Raw genomic sequence first — 15,505 nt, forward strand, 5'->3', positions numbered from 1 at the left:
ATGAGGAAACTGACGCTTAGAGAGGGTAAATACACAGTGAGTAAGGGGCAAGGCAAAGACCCCAGAGTCCATGCTCTCAACTACTATCCTCTGATCAGAATGAAACTCTGCTTGGGGTGGGGAGACAAGTGCTGCAGGAAGGGGGCCTATGTCTCTGGAGGGGATGCCAGCAGGAGAGGGGTGTGTCATTAGGGGATGACAGGAATTGGCATGTGGAAGCACAGGAGAAAGAGTAAGTTTGGGGACATCAGGAGCCCCACAACCTTCCCATAGCTGTGCCCCAAGGAGAAGGTCCTAGCCCCGGTCCCAGACCTCCTCCCCTAGCACTGCCATGGGGTCTCAGGAGATTTGATTAGAAGTAACCTCATCAAAAATAAACCCATCTTGGTGTCAATTTGGTCAAAATGATGAATTAGGAAGAAACACATCTCTGTGCACCATTATAAGAATGGGCACAGCAGCACTGTTCACTCTCGCAAAAAGCAGAAATCATTCCCGGGATGACCAACAGAAGAACCGATAAAAACAAAATCAGTGCAAATAAATGAATGACTGCTACGTGTGTTGACACAGATGAATCCTAGGAATAGGTTGTAGGAGAAAAGCAAGACACAGAAGAAAATACATGATTATGGTTCTATTTATAAAAGAGTTTTTTAAAAAAGCACCTCAGACAATACATGAAGGAATCAAACACGTGTTCTAAACTTATAAAGGAACAGCAAACACACAAATCAGGAGAGTGGCTGTGGGCGGGGTGGCGGAGGGAGGCAGGGGCAGGAGGAGGCCCACAGGGCAGGAGGCTCTGAAGCCCTGGGAGGCTCTGCTGGCAGCTGGGAGGTGGGTGTATATCCTGTTGGTTTCAATGCTGTGCTTTATATCTTATGTATATATTACAAATAAGGTTTGAGTGGATTCAGAGTTAGTAAAAACAATTTTAAGAAATGCAATTCCACAACATGGAAACCAATCTTAGGCGCTGAGGCTTCCCAGGGGAGCAGAAGCGTTTCTGCAGCGTCCTTCCTTGCCCCTCCTGGCATGCCATGGCACGGACGGGCTACGGTTGACTTACATAATCCCCTAATGGAGGATGTTTAGGTTGCTGCCAACTTTTTATTATTACATATAGCAGACTGGGAATATTTGGTTGAAAGTAAATTAGAAATAAAAAGGAAAAAAATGCAGAAAAAAAATCCCATCCACTAGGTCTGAAAATTAGACAAAAATTCTCAAAAGTTGCAAAACCTTGCCAGGGTACACCACATTTGCCAACACATGAAATATGATCCATTAGTCCTTCTGCCAGATTGGTTTGACCCAGTCCCCTGCTGCCTGCTGTGGACCAGCTGCCACCCTCTGGCTGCTCCTCTAGGGAGGGACAATGGCTTTTGCACAGGGCTCCCACTGTTGCTCCCTGCTGGGGTCACCACAGTGCCAAGGCTACGCTCTGCCTCTTTCTCCACCCCACATCCAGGTGGCCCCCCGTAGGGCTGTCAGCTTCTGTTGGACCTGGAGCTGCTCTGGCCTCCTGTGCGCAGGTTAAAAGTCACAAGGCCACCTGTGTGTGGCAGGTGAGCTTCAGTGTGCTATGCTCTTGGAGAGCGGCACTCAGAGCTAAGGAGGAACCCCCGACCCACACAGCAGACCAGCGCAGGGGGCCAGGGCGCGCTTCCTCTTGTGATGCGGCCGCAGGCAGCCGCAGCCTTGTTCAAGCCTCAACACCTCATTCCCTTTGGGTCACCCCGACGAAGTCTTCCAGTCACGGAGACAGGCAATTACATTTGTTGAATGTACAAAATATGTGTAAGCGTTCTAGAAACTACAGCATTATAGTTTCTTGTGTATCATTTCAGAAACTTTACACGCATATAGAACCAGGTGTCTTGACAACTATGTATAGCATTGGAATACAACTGCGACCACCCTTCCGGTGCTCCCCTCTGCGCCTCTCAGGTGCGCTCACGTGGATTTGTCTTTCTAATAACTGTTGAGTGCTGCACAGTGCAGATCTCCAGAGGGTCCCGGAGGTTTCTGGGGTTTTCTTTCTTTCAGGGACAATGCTGTAGTGAACATTCTTTTTTTTTAAGACAGAGTCTCACTCTGTTGCCCGGGCTAAAGTGAGTGCCGTGGCGTCAGCATAGCTCACAGCAACCTCAAACTCCTGGGCTTAAGTGATCCTACTGCCTCAGCCTCCCAAGTAGCTGGGACTACAGACATGCGCCACCATGCCCGGCTAATTTTTTCTATGTATACTTTTAGCTGTCCATATAATTTCTTTCTATTTTTAGTAGAGACGGGGTCTCGTTCTTGCTCAGGCTGGTCTCGAACTCCTGAGCTCAAACGATCCGCCCGCCTCGGCCTCCCAGAGGCCCACGCTAGGATTACAGGCGTGAGCCACCGCACCCGGCCTGCAGTGAACATTCTTAAACACACATCTTTGAGCGCATGTGTGAGCACATCCCTAGGACAAACTCCTACCAGTCAGACATGCGAGTCAAGGGACTCAACTGCAATTTATTCTGAACCTCCTCATCCTACATCGTACCTCAAGTTTATCTTTGTACCAATCTTGTCCTATTGTTTTAGTTTGTCAGGCACTTTCTGCTAATTCTGGTTTCTAGCTTCTTAACACCTGTCATTTCGCTCAGCTTCTTGTGCATGTCCTCATCTCCATTACAGACGAAAATCCTGAACAGGACCCAGCTGAGCACAGAGCCCTAGAACATGCCACTAGAGACCTTCCTCTGGTTTACAAGAACCGCCCTGAGGGATGGAGAAGTCCGTGACTGTGCTGTGACTGTGTAGTCCCTGTCCTCCTGGACCCAAATGCCTGGTGTGGACTTGCCTTTGCTGAGGTCCCTCCAGATCTGCAATGGGCTGGCTTATCATCTCCTCGCAGTCTCCACCCACCCTTCCTCCTTGAAGCTGCCACCATCTACTCCAGACAGGCTGAGGACAGGGATCCAGCCTCCCCTGACAGTTCCTGCCTCTGGCTGATCCCTGGGGAGCACTCACACAGATACTTAGGGATGGGAGCACCAATGCTTCTGACCCCAGGGAGCTTCAGCCGGCCCCCTTCCAGTGCCTTGCGCTCAGCTGCAGGGACACCCAGGGACGTGGAGGCAGCAGAGCTCAGGGCAACAAGTACAGACTCTAGAGTAAGGTGGGCCTGAGTTAGAGCCCAGCTCCACCTCTTACTGACTGTGGGACCCTTTCTGAGCCTCAGGATCCTCAGTATAAAATGGAAACAGTGAAGGAATCTCCCCCGCAGGAATGCGGGGAGAATTCAGGCAATTCCCACATGTAGAGCATTTCACATACTGCCTGGTGAGGGCAGGTGGGGAAGCCCAGAGGGGGCTCACACCCGTACAAATCCCACTGAGGAACTGGAAGCCCCTTCATCAGCAGCTTTGCCTGGCACGTGGCTGGCCCTTGGCAAGTTAGCTATTATTATTCCTGTGGGCTGTGGGGCAGGGAGGCCCTTTAGTCAGTTTGGAGTGTTCCCATGAAATCACCTCTTGGGGGGATGATCTAAATAGATGCTGGAGCCTGGTCCTGCCACCTAACTGCCCCCCAGTCCCCCAGGGGATGTTTCTGTGGCATTTCCTGCAGTGAGAGACACAGGAACCAGACCCAAGTTCTAGTTTGGAGCTGGGTTAATTCTAAGCTGAGCAAGGGAGTGCCTTGTCTCAAGGGGGAGTGCTGACCAAAAGAGGGTCCCTGGGGGCACAGCTTATGGGCTCTGAGGGAAGAAGGGAGCCCTGTTCCTAAGGACCCTTAGTCCCGAGGGTGGGAGAGGATATTTCAGTGACAAGCAGGATTTGGGTGACTTTACCTGAGGCCTGTTGCTTTTACATGCATCATCCAAATGCTTGTGCCACAGTATTGCATGGAATCGGGAACCAGTCTGAAACTTGTAAACGTTGCCTGATGGGTAGAGAAACTGTTGGTTAAGAAGAGAGTCACGTGGGAAGGTCCCAGCCCATGACTGTGGCATGAGGAGAAACATGAACACGGGCAACTTCACTAAGGCGGGTCAGCCCCAGGGGAGAAGGCAGCTCCCGCGCTCCCTCGGGCTGTCCCTCTGGACTGGGGCACTTAACCATTTTTTGGGCTGTGGTGCCTTTGGCTGTCTGGTGAAGCCCGTGGACCCCTTCTTAGAATAATGTTTTTAAATGCATAAAATAAAATACAAAGGAAATCAATAATACTGAAATACCGTCATCAAACTACTAAAAAAAAAATGGGTGGTGTAATTCTATAGGTGCTTCTATACAAAAGCACTAAAAATAAGACCTAGTGGCAGGTCTGATACTGAACTATAATTTTAACAGATGAACATAAATGATATTTTGAGATATCTGCAATAATATGTGATACGGAAATAGCTGTGATTTTTCTTGAAGATAAAATTACAGGTGTTGCTAACATTTTTGTTGGTGGATGTCTGGATTCATCATTGAGGGAGTTAGAAGTCACCGAAAACAAAGACCCCCTGAATTCCAGCCACGGAGCCTGGCCATCCTTTGTCTCACATTCCCTCTGGGCTAAGGCCCACGAGTGGCCTGTGGGCCCATGGCCATGAGGGCTTTCAGTCCAGCTTGTGCAGATGTGGCCTTTACTTCCTACAGAAACCACTACTAATCCAGTCCAGACTGTCAAACGGTAATCAACTGAAGACACGCTGCCACGTGTGTGCCACTCAGCCACACAGCAGAGAACTCGGCAATCTACCTTGTCCTCATTCCCTGGGCTGCTTGAGGCTCCTGTATCCCTTTGTTTCTTTGCTTCTCAGCTGAGAACATTAGAGCCTGACGCTCAAGGTGTGGTCTCTCAACCAGCACCAGCACCTGTATCACCTGGGAGTTAGAGATGCAGAATCTTGGTCTCCACCCCAGATCTACTGAATCCAAATCTGAATGCTAACAGGACCCCCAGATGATCTGTATGGACCCAAACCCTGCAGTAGAACATTCCTGTTAAGGTGTGAAGATGCTCTGAGACTTTACAGCCCCCGTCAGTTTCCCTGGAATCCAAGACTCAGGCAGTCTGGGGTTTTTGTCGTGTGACATGGGTTACTTAGACTAGGCGTGGCCTCTTCCGAATATCAGTGAAGACAAGGCTCCCAGACAGGGTGGCACCCAGCATATTCTTCCCAGCATGATCATGGGGGACAGGAGGGAACCAGGAGGAACTGGGAGACAGCTGGGGAAGGTAACGTTGGAGCATTTGAAAGTTGAAAGAGTTCTTCTCTGAGTTGGCCTTGGACCTGGACACTGCCAGAGTCTCATGGCACAGGCATGTCAGAGATCCCTGAAATCTCCCAGGACCCAAGACCCTTCCAGCCACACGGTACTGCCTCATCCAGCACTGTTATTTATGCCAAGAGTCTGAGCTACAGCTCCAGGGGTGACAGGCCCCAGCGGCCACTGGTAAGGCCAGAGAAAGGATTCCTGCAGCCACATGCTTCGCACACTGCTCAACGGACACACCAGCCACGATCTACGCAACTTTCGTGGACGAGGGAGGGGACCCGTGAATATCAGAACCTAAAGCAGTGGGAAAACAGCTGCTTCAAAAGCTCCTAATAACTTCAAAAGGCACATTTAGCAGGAGAGGAAACAGGGCAGAGAGCAGATTCAGGCACCTGGCTCCTGCCTGCTGCCTACCTTTGTCAGGGTTATTCAGCTGGAAGATGTCTGGGTGCTCGGGGTCGTCAGGCAGCTGCACCATCCAGCCCACGATGGAAACCTTTTTGCCAGGTGTGGATTTATACTGGAGGAGAGCAACAACACAGCCGGAGGCCCGGGCCCAGCCCTCCACTCCACAAGGGGGGCCGACTTGGGCCGGGCAAGCCTCCTTCCCACCCACCGCCTTTCCCACCCCCATCCTCCACAGGTCACAGAGGTCCCCCCGGCTAGACGAAGTCCCGGCATGAGAATCCTTTGGTGGGACTTACGTGTTTTCTATCTGTGCCCCGCAAGGACTTGGCTCCGTAGTACAGGAGGGTGGATCCTGAGAGTATGACCCAGTACCTGGTCCATGAGGACAGCTGGAGGAAAGGGAGGTAGAGTGATGCCACCAGGAGTGGTGGGGCAGGGGCCCCTGGCTGCCTGGTTCCAGACCCAGCCACCCTCATCAATGCCAGTGCAGGCCTCATCTCCTCCCTGGCTCTCCACCAACCCCTGTCAATGCCAACTCCACCTAGGACGGGGGAGGGGAGACCTCTTCCCTCCTCTCTCTTGCCAGGGCACAAGCACTGCGTGCAGGCACTCTGCCACACATGTGACTTTCTTGCTGAGTCTTCCAGGAGTAGGCACTATTGTGTCCTAATTTACAGAAGTGGAAACTGAGGCCCTTGCCCACTCAGTGGCATAGCCAGGGCTGGAACTCAGACTAGCTGGTCGCTGGACCCAGGCCTTTCACTGCTGCCACGCTGCCGCTGGGCAGATGTGCACTGCGCTTACCGCGGGCTTCCGGCCTTCCTTGAGCAGGGTTTTCCTTCGCAGAGGCCCTTCCATGGTGGGCACTGCTGCTGCGCTCCCCAGAGTACAGATGCACGGGCCGGTGGGGCTGCGGGGACACCACCAGTCAGTCATCATCCTGGAAGGGCTGAAGTCAGGTCCCCTCTTACTCACTGGGGTCCACGGGTGCCCCACTGCTGAGTCTGTGACATTCTCACAGGCCAGAGGACTCCACAGTGCTGGGGCAAGGCCCGGCTGTGCCACAGAAGAGCATAAAGGGCCAACACAGCTGAGACCTTTCACCCCCTTTGTGTTTCTGGGGGCTGCAAAGCTCTAGGCTTGGTGACCAAGTTCCCCATAACCTAGCCCCTTTTCAGCACCCCCACCCTATCCTAAGGGACCCCTCTGCAGTGCTTCCTCCTGGCCACTCTCCAGGGCAGGCTCTGGGGGCTTTCTCTACCCTTGAAGCTCTGGCAGCCCCTTCCTCTTGTGTTGGCAGAGCCTGGAGGAACAGCCCAGGGAGGGGTGGAGGCAGGGAGCAGCCTGCACACCACACTCTTTGCACCTTCCCCTCCAGGCTCTCCTCTCACCCGCTCCCCTGGGAATTCAGGCACTATCTATAGGTAAAGATATCCAAGTGCACGGCTATCCCAGACCTCCCTCCTGAGCTCACCTCACCCACCCTCGCCTTCCTTCCATCCGCGTGAACTGCACCAGCACCTACCAGCCGCTTGAACCAGAAAACTGATGCCCCTGCAACCTAATCAATCCCAAGGATGCACTGATCCTAGGTCTAAATATGTCCGGCCATCTGTCTCAGCCGCCCCACTGCTCTACCCCTCGTGACCTTCCTTTGCACCACTGCCCCAGCCTCCCTGGGTCCACGCCCACTGGCATCATGCCACCACCCTGCCCTCCCCTCTGCCCACCCACAGCAAACCCCTCCCATGTCTCCCCACTGGTTTTGAGGTCCGGGTCACCATCCTTACCCCTCATGCCTCACAGCACTGCCTGGCCTTCACTCCGGACTTACCCTGCTCTTCCTGCCTCAGGGCCCAGAGCTGTCCTTTTGGCTGGGAGCATTCTCATGACCCTACTCCTCCCCTCCAGCCCCTTCTTCAGGGAGGCCTCCCCTGACCTCAGGACCAAGCCAGCCCCCACGCTCCCTCTGTGGGACAGGCAATGCGCCCGGCATCAGCCTTGTGGAGGCAGAGGCTGTGTCTGTCTCACTCCACAGCCTCCAGCACAGTGCCTGGCACCCAACAAGCACCCTAAAGCTAAATGTCCAATAAATGAACAAATGAATAAATGAATACCTGTAGATGCAGCTCCGGGTTCTAGGAGAATTCTGAACTGGAACCCGCCAGTTGGGCCCCAGCGTGGCATAGAGACGTCCCCTGCTTCAGAGGAAAAGGGTTGAATTTTAGCAACAGCCTGGAAAGACCAGATGCTCCCGAAGGAGACAAGAGCATCTCAGGCTGCGCAGCTGTTAGCACCCCCCGACTCTCCCCCTGGCCTCCTTGGTCCTGATGCAGGCACATCTGGGGCGTATCTGGAGCAGCCAGGTCAGTGAACACAACACCCCTTACTGCCTCTGTCCAGGAAAGTCCCCAAGTCTCCAGGTAATTGTTTCATTAACTTTTATTGAATGTTCACCGTTTTCCCAGTGTCAGTGGGATGGCTAAAATCCAGGCACACCCACCTACCCCGGCGTGAGGCTGAGATGTTTAATAGAAAACACCATACGGCCTGTAGAGTCCATGGTAAGTCCGCATGAAAAATGCACGTGGACAGAACTGTGGGCAGTCTTGCACGTCGGGCCTGGGGGACATTCACCAGGACGCACTGAATTCCTGTTCCATACGTCCTCTCCACTAGCCAGTCCCTGCCAACTTGCTCTGTGACCTGCTGCAGCACCCGAGGGGCTGTGCTCCAGGCCCTCCCTGTGCTCCCGGTGAGCCTCCCAGGGCAATGTGCAGCTCAGCCCCTTAGGGGGCAGGCACCGCCTTTCTCCCTCCTTCCCCCTGGCCTGTCTCAGAAGACTCACTTCCTGTATCCACTTGATGAGCCAGCCTTCTCCCCACCCCTGCAGCATGGGCTGTCCCTCAACTATAGCTTTCCCTGCCCATGGGCCAGACAAGGATCTTACCCACTCTATAAAGTTGGACAAGGTCCAGGCTTCCTTTCCAAATACTCCCTCTGCTCTCCACAACCAGTCCTAGGTCACTGCACATTGCCCTGGGCACCAGCACCTGTGGGTGGTGTGGGGACGTCCCACTCACTGCAGCAGGTGTGGCAGCCCATCACTGAGCCCAGGGCCCTCCATCCTCCACCCAAGAAGGAGCTGTCTTGATGACCATCTTGGGTCCACCGTCCAGGGACCTGAGTGCAGGGCTGGAGGGAGTCACCTAGGACAGGTGCTCTGGGCCCCACACCTCCTGCCTGTCAGCACCTCGTCTTTAGGATGATGGCCACAGCATGTGCTCGGCCCCCAAGTCCTCTAACGTACTGGGTCTCACGATGGTCACAGGCCGAGCCCCCCACCTGAGCTGTGGCACAGACGAGAGGCCCTGGTATGTTTAACTCCCAGGCCACTGGTGAGTTGCTGCCTCCCCTCTTCCATTCAGGAGGAGGGCTGGAATGCAGAGAGTGAATGTGACACCATACGATCACCACGCATCTGTCTCAGTCACGGACCTCAGTGCTTCGCTGTTACTGGTGCCACCCGTCGAGCACCTCACGACGAGTGCACCAGCAGGACGGCCCCGCTCCGTGCTGAAGCAGGGCTGCTTGGGGCCAGCCTCCTCCTCCCAGCTTAACCAGGGATTTCTCCTGAGCAGGGTCTGACAGAGAACTTTTCTGCGCTGACATCCTTCATGGCTTTGTCGGCTGCCCAGGGGGTGTCTCCTCGTCCCGCTCTGAGCTCTGCCTGTTTGGGGTTGGCAGTGGAGCCTCCCCTGCCCAGAGCCCGATCCTTGGCTCCTTCTGCTCCACCTTTCTTCTTGTGGTCTTCTCCCTGTCACCCCACAGTGGGCTGCCCACAGTCACCAGCAGTTCTCTAGACAGGGCGGGGTGGCCGGCGCCGCTGCTTCCCTCCATCATTCTCCCTGTCCGTGAGACAGTCCATGGCTGCGTATTTAACAGATACTTGGCAGAACTGACATTTGTTTTGGGACAGCTTGAACCAGCATCTTCCAGCCAGTGTAGCCTTGGGGGCAGACTGTCCCCGAGCCCCTCCTGAGGGAGTGAGATTTGCAGTGCCGTGGACGGCCGGGGTGCAGGGACACCGGAGAGCAGGGTGCTGACCAGCAGACACGGAGTCACTGGGGGCGAGCACTCATGCGCCAGGCCACGGTGCTCACTCTCTCCGAGAAGCTTGGGTAAGCACCACTCTCCTCCCCACAATGAGGAAACTGAGGCTCAGTGAGGTGAAGCTATTTGACCAAGGCACGAGCCTTGGAAGCCAGGACTTGAACTCAGGCCCGTCTCACTCTACAGGCCAGCTTCTCACCACCGTGAGGCACAGCCTGTCAAGGCAGGTGTCGACGTGGAGGGGTCTACCATAGGGGACCCCTATGGGGTCCACTGTGGGGGCCTCCCTGACATTCTACTCTCAGAGGCACCTCTACTTGGGGGTCTCCACCGGTAGCTCACCCTGCCTGGGCCTTGTCAGTGTCTCTGGGACCGAAGGACCACGGCATTCTTCGGCCCGAGGATGTGGGGTGGGGCTTCCCCTGTGGAGTGTTCTCCTGGTGGTTTGGCTGCCTGGCACTTAACAGCTGCCTCTCGTCGACTGCTCCCCATGTGCCAGCCAAGTGCTTTCGCACAGGAACCCGCCCAGCTCCGTGAGGGGCACTGCTCTCATACCCTGTTTTAGACGAGGAAACTGAGGCTCAAGGAGGCAAAGCCACTGTCCCACCCTGCTGGCCTGTCATTGAGATAGAGATGCAAGCGCTCAAAAACGGAAGTTCACTTTCCTGTGTGGGGTGAGGGCCTGTGCCAGTCTAGCTGCTCCAGGCTGCACAAGTCAGGGCCTTCTCTCCCTGGAGCTGGGGGGCAACATAAGACTTTTCCCTGGGACCAACCTCTAGGAGACTAGAGTCAGGGTGGTGGGGGCCAGTCTCCCCTCCCATGTGAGCCCCTCAGGGCTGGCAGACGGTTGTGCTGGGCAGGGCAACTCTGGCTACCTGGCAGGCTGGCATCAGTAGAGGAGTCAGGGTGGTGGGGGCCAGTCTCCCCTCCCATGTGAGCCCCTCAGGGCTGGCAGACGGTTGTGCTGGGCAGGGCAACTCTGGCTACCTGGCAGGCTGGCATCAGTAGAGGAGCCAGGATCTCGGCCACTGGAACCAGATGATCTGAAAGTGTCTGGGAGTGTCCCTGATTTGAGATGATTTGTTATGGAAACGTTCAGGGCCAGAAAATGCAAATGAATGGGTGGTGGTACCTGATGAACTCCAGAAACCACGAGATTTCTCTGACTTGGGGTCTCCCCCTCCACAGACACCTTTCCCAGCATCATTCTGAGAACATGTGGCTGAACAAACTGTCCTAGGAAGGTCATCCGACTGTCCCCTCTCAGGGTTCTTGGGTGGAGGGGAAGGAGGAGGCTAAAGCAGGCAACTAAGGCCTGCCCTGACCAGGAGCTCATGGGAACTTTGGTCTGGGGAGCAGGTAGACTGGCAGCCGGGAAGAACACTTCAGTCCCACAGTGGGTCCAAGATGGTGATGAGGAGGATGAGGACAGGATGACGGGCGGTGGTGACAGGATGAAGGTGATGATGGGATGATGATGAAGGTGATGAAGGTAGTGATGATGACGATGGTAGTGGTAGCGATGAGATGATGGTGCCAGGCAATGTGCTAAGCAGAATTCGCTCTGTGTCTCATTTAATCACACAACACTGTGAGGTGGGCACTATTACTATCCCTGCTTTATAGATAGAATCTGAGGCTTGGAGAGGTGGAGTCACTTGCCCAAGGTCACCACACTGGGAAGAGGAGGAGTGGGCAGTGCTGCTGAGCTAGAAGAAGCTAGAAAGAGGTACTGCTTGGGCCAACAGAGTCATGAGCATTCAAACGAGCCATGTGGGTCTGAAAGGCCACCTCCCCCTCCATCACTTTCTAGGTACATAATAGGTTGTAGCCATCTTGGGAGTTAGATTTCATAAAGCCCTGAGTCCCTGTTGCTGGTCTAGAGGTTGGGGAGCAGAGAGGTCTTGGATAGTAACCAGTTGAGGCCTCAGTAACCTTGGTCTTAGTAGCAGTAGGGTTCCCCCACCCTTGTTCTTCTGTCTCAAGTACACAGAGCCCTGTGTACCTGTGCGAGGGTCCAGGTGATGCTGTTCTTCAACAGTGTTTACCTCCCCAGCAAACCCTTGATATGAAGCCAGTCCCACTAGGCCATGCTTTGTCCTGGCCACTTCCTGATGATTCACCCTCATCTGTAGGCAGGAGGCTACCACCCTGAATTCTTCTGGACCCTGGGATATCCCTTCTAACAGTACTTTTGAAACACCTTTGCTGTGAGCCACCCACTCTTCCCTGGGCAATATCCCTGGTTCACCCATTTGTACTGCATGTCCCCATCCTGACAGCTGAGTAGACAGGACAGCACCAGAAACCCAAGCCAGGTTAACCAGATTTTCTCTCCTGGCAATTAAGAACCAGATTTGAGAGGCTGAAAGTCAGGCTCAGTGGCTGGGTGAAACTAGCACATGTGAACTTGGGAGCTGTGAGGTATCCATCTTCCCTCTGTGCACAGAGAAGTCCAGAAATCTGGTCTGCAGAGAAAGGAGAGTAAAACGAGATGCAGAGAGGATAGACACAAGACATAGGGAGGGTCCTGCCCACTTTCCAGGAGCTGGCTCTCACGGAGTTGTGGGTAGTGGACAGAGAAGTGGTGGGCAGAGATCTTTCAGCTACCATGCAGCTGCAGCAGCTAACCAGCAGGGCCCGTGGGCAGAGGCTCAGGGCCCAAGGACAGGTCAAGCAAAGGCCCCGGGCATTTGCCCACTCCTCTCTCTCAGAGGAGTCTGCTGGGTAGGGCCTCACTCACCAGATGTTAGTGTCTGGAGCTAAGGGAGCAAGGCAAGAGATCACATCTTTGGGGGAAACCAAAACCAGAAGCTTGGCACATTGCCTACCTGGGCTTCCGCCGGCAGAGAACTGAATCCAGGTATGAGACAGCAGGATGGACTGTGGCACCAGACCCGGGGAGGGCAGGTGACGGGCGTAAGCCTGGGATCTTGGGCCTCAGCCCCACATTGGGTGGGGTTGTAAGGGCCTCTGTGAGAGGAGCCTGGGAGTGGCCATGCCCATGGATGGCTGCGCCACAGCCCAGAGGAGCCCTCCCTGCAGGATCACCTCCAGAGCTTGGCCCACCTCTCCCGAAATCCTGCAGAGTCTGGGGCTAGAGAGGCATCCTTGTGCCCTGGCCACCTGGGGCACCTAGCAGGGTGCTCTAATCTTCTCAAGGAAGGGAGTGCCTTTGAAAACACTGTTTTGGAGGCAGCAGACTTGGCGCTCTGTTGCCATGGCTCCATTTTCCTGGTGTCCTCCTATGGATGTTGGGTGATTCCACCAGCTAAAACCAACAAGTAAACCTTGCACAGGGCAAAAATTGCATCTTCTTACCTCCCCAACACCCTCGAGCACACCCTATGGCACCAACGGGGCCAAATGTCTATAGCAGCATCTTAGAGGGGCCCTCCCCATGGTTTAGTGCCATCCTAGAGGCCACCAGGGACTAGTGAAACTTGCCTTCATTCTAGTCTGTCCATCCCATGATGACTCAACTGCCATTTGGGAACATTTTTCTTCCTCCTACCCAGCCTTAGACCCATGGGTTGCTTTCTTGCTGGTAAGAGGGACCTATTGAGAGAGACTCATAAAAGTCCCCAAATCAGTTCCTCAGCTGTGGCAGTTCCACCTGTGTGCTAGGTACTCACTGTGTGTGTCCTCGCCACAGAGCTGGGGAACAGAGGCTCAGAGGAGCTGAGAGGTGCCCAAGGCCCTCAGGGGGTCAGTGGTCCTGGCTTTGGGGCCCTCCCAGCATGGCTGGCTGCAGCTCTCACTGCGGAGGTACACTCAGAACGTGAGAAAACAGAACATACCATGCAGCCCATCTCACCTGCATGGGACGCGTAGGGACACTGAGCACTGGGCCACCTGCCCCATCCTGGTACCTGACTCAGACCTTGAGGGCAGTCTCCTCAGGTCCCAGGACCCCCCTCGAGGGCTCACTAGGGTCTTCTTCACCAAATGTCCTTAGGCCTCTGCTTAACTGTCCCATCCTCCGGAAGCCACCCCTGAACCTGCGGCCGGATGCAGGTTGCCCTGCCCGACGCTCCCACTGCACCCTGCGTGACTCCTCCCCGGCCTCTGACTGATCCCTGCTGTGGGCGCATGCAGGGCAGGAAGAGGGACCCGGTCTTCATCTAAGAAGGCTGTGTGCCAGCCCCTCTCTCTTGCTTCCCTCTCCCACTCGAGGGACTTCCTCTGATCCCCGAGGACTGCTCTGATCCCTAGTCTATCCAGCACCTGTATCACAGGCCTGCCTGTCCCACAAAAGGGCCCTTCCACGGAGACCAGTGATGTCAGACTAGGGAAGACAATGGCTGAGTGTTTTGTAATGAACTTTGCAACACATTTTCACACTTCACTTCTTAAAAACTGATCAGTAGTCATTTCTGATTATGTCTTCTTTTTTTAAAGTTATATGTTCATTGTTTTTCTGACTAGTAAGGAAATATTTACCCATTGTGAAAAATTTGGAAAATACAGAAACTCACTCAATAATCCTACAACCCAGAGATAATCAAGATAAATGGGCTGCGCGCGGTGGCTCACGCCTGTAATCCTAGCCCTCTGGGAGGCCGAGGCAGGTGGATCGCTCGAGGTCAGGAGTTCGAGACCAGCCTGAGCGAGACCCCGTCTCTACTAAAAATAGAAATAAAAATTATCTGGACAACTAAAAATACATATAGAAAAAATTAGCCGGGCATGGTGGCGCATGCCTGTAGCTACTCGGGAGGCTGAGGCAGTAGGATCGCTCAAGCCCAGGAGTTTGAGGTTGCTGTGAGCTAGGCTGACGCCACGGCACTCACTCTAGCCCGGGCAACAAAGTGAGACTCTGTCTCAAAAAAAAAAAAAAAAAAAGATAAATGACATCATGTATTTTCTTACGTACTTATGTTTGTCTCTACAATCCATTTTGTTCTTCTTTTATTAATTAAAAAAAACACCTCATTTAAAATACACTTTAGCTTGTAGGCCGATACTCTTGTTCTCACCTTAGTGCCAACACTTGCTTCCCAAAACCAGCATAAAGACGCCCCTGTTACCTTTTCCTGCCACTCCTGACTCATGCGCTCCCTAAGCCCTTCATTTCCCAGGAGCCTGGCTTTGCTGGGGATCAGCCTGGCCAAGCCCAGTCCCTGCTTTCCTGTTCATTAAATTGCCTTTCAGGGCCACCTCCCACCTCGGCTCGGGAAATCGGGCTGTGCTGGGGGCTCTCTTCCCTCCTTTGTCCCCAGGGTCCCTAGGCAGGAGGCCAGGACAGCTGCAGTCAGGGACACTAGGCAGAGTCACAGAGAAGAGCAAGCCCACCTCGTCCACGGCCCAATGGCCCCAGCTCTCATAGCACCACCGCTCTGTCCTCACTCTGGCCCCGAGGGAGGGCAGCGTCTCCAGGGCAGCCAAGAATGCCCAACAAACACCGCCCTGGTCTGGCTGCTCCTCTCCAACCCCACAGTCCTGTGACCTTCCCAAGGCTGACATGGTGGGGCCGGAAGTGAAGAGCAGCAGAAGAGGGTACTCCTTGCTCCCTGTACCCTCACTCTACAGTCCCAGCAAGGACAGGGATTGGTGCCAGCAGCCACCTCCGACTTGGGTGCCGACCAGAGAGCAGTGAAGTGGGTCCACAGGGCTCAGTGGGCTCCAGCATGGGTGCTCTTTAAGGCTGGCCACTTGCGGACACACTGGCGCCTGCCTGTAGTCTGAACCCTGGCTGTCACCTAAGGGCCACCTTCAGCCCACCAGGC

At 54.4% G+C, this 15,505-nt stretch overlaps 1 protein-coding gene across 23 annotated transcripts in view; it reads right to left on the reverse strand.

Moving 5' to 3' along the window:
- The window catches only part of RALGPS1 (Ral GEF with PH domain and SH3 binding motif 1), a 262,547-nt gene that overhangs the window by 4,718 nt on the left and 242,324 nt on the right, over nt 1-15,505 (reverse strand). For 7 of the 23 annotated variants that reach the window (XM_045563408.1, XM_045563409.1, XM_045563402.1 and 4 more), the window contains 5 exons: nt 7,781-7,864; nt 6,468-6,612; nt 5,960-6,052; nt 5,670-5,775; nt 2,338-3,927 (listed from right to left, as the gene is read on the reverse strand). In XM_045563408.1, the coding sequence (XP_045419364.1) occupies nt 3,734-3,927; nt 5,670-5,775; nt 5,960-6,052; nt 6,468-6,612; nt 7,781-7,864 (622 nt within the window). In that variant the 3' untranslated portion in view covers nt 2,338-3,733. Of the gene's footprint in view, nt 1-2,337; nt 3,928-5,669; nt 5,776-5,959; nt 6,053-6,467; nt 6,613-7,780; nt 7,865-15,505 lie in introns of those variants that run through there. The other 16 variants (XM_045563420.1, XM_045563412.1, XM_045563400.1 and 13 more) reach the window with 11 other exon arrangements.

This window comes from Lemur catta, chromosome 10 (genome assembly GCF_020740605.2).
Source record: "Lemur catta isolate mLemCat1 chromosome 10, mLemCat1.pri, whole genome shotgun sequence".
In the NCBI taxonomy this organism is placed as follows: domain Eukaryota; kingdom Metazoa; phylum Chordata; class Mammalia; order Primates; family Lemuridae; genus Lemur; species Lemur catta.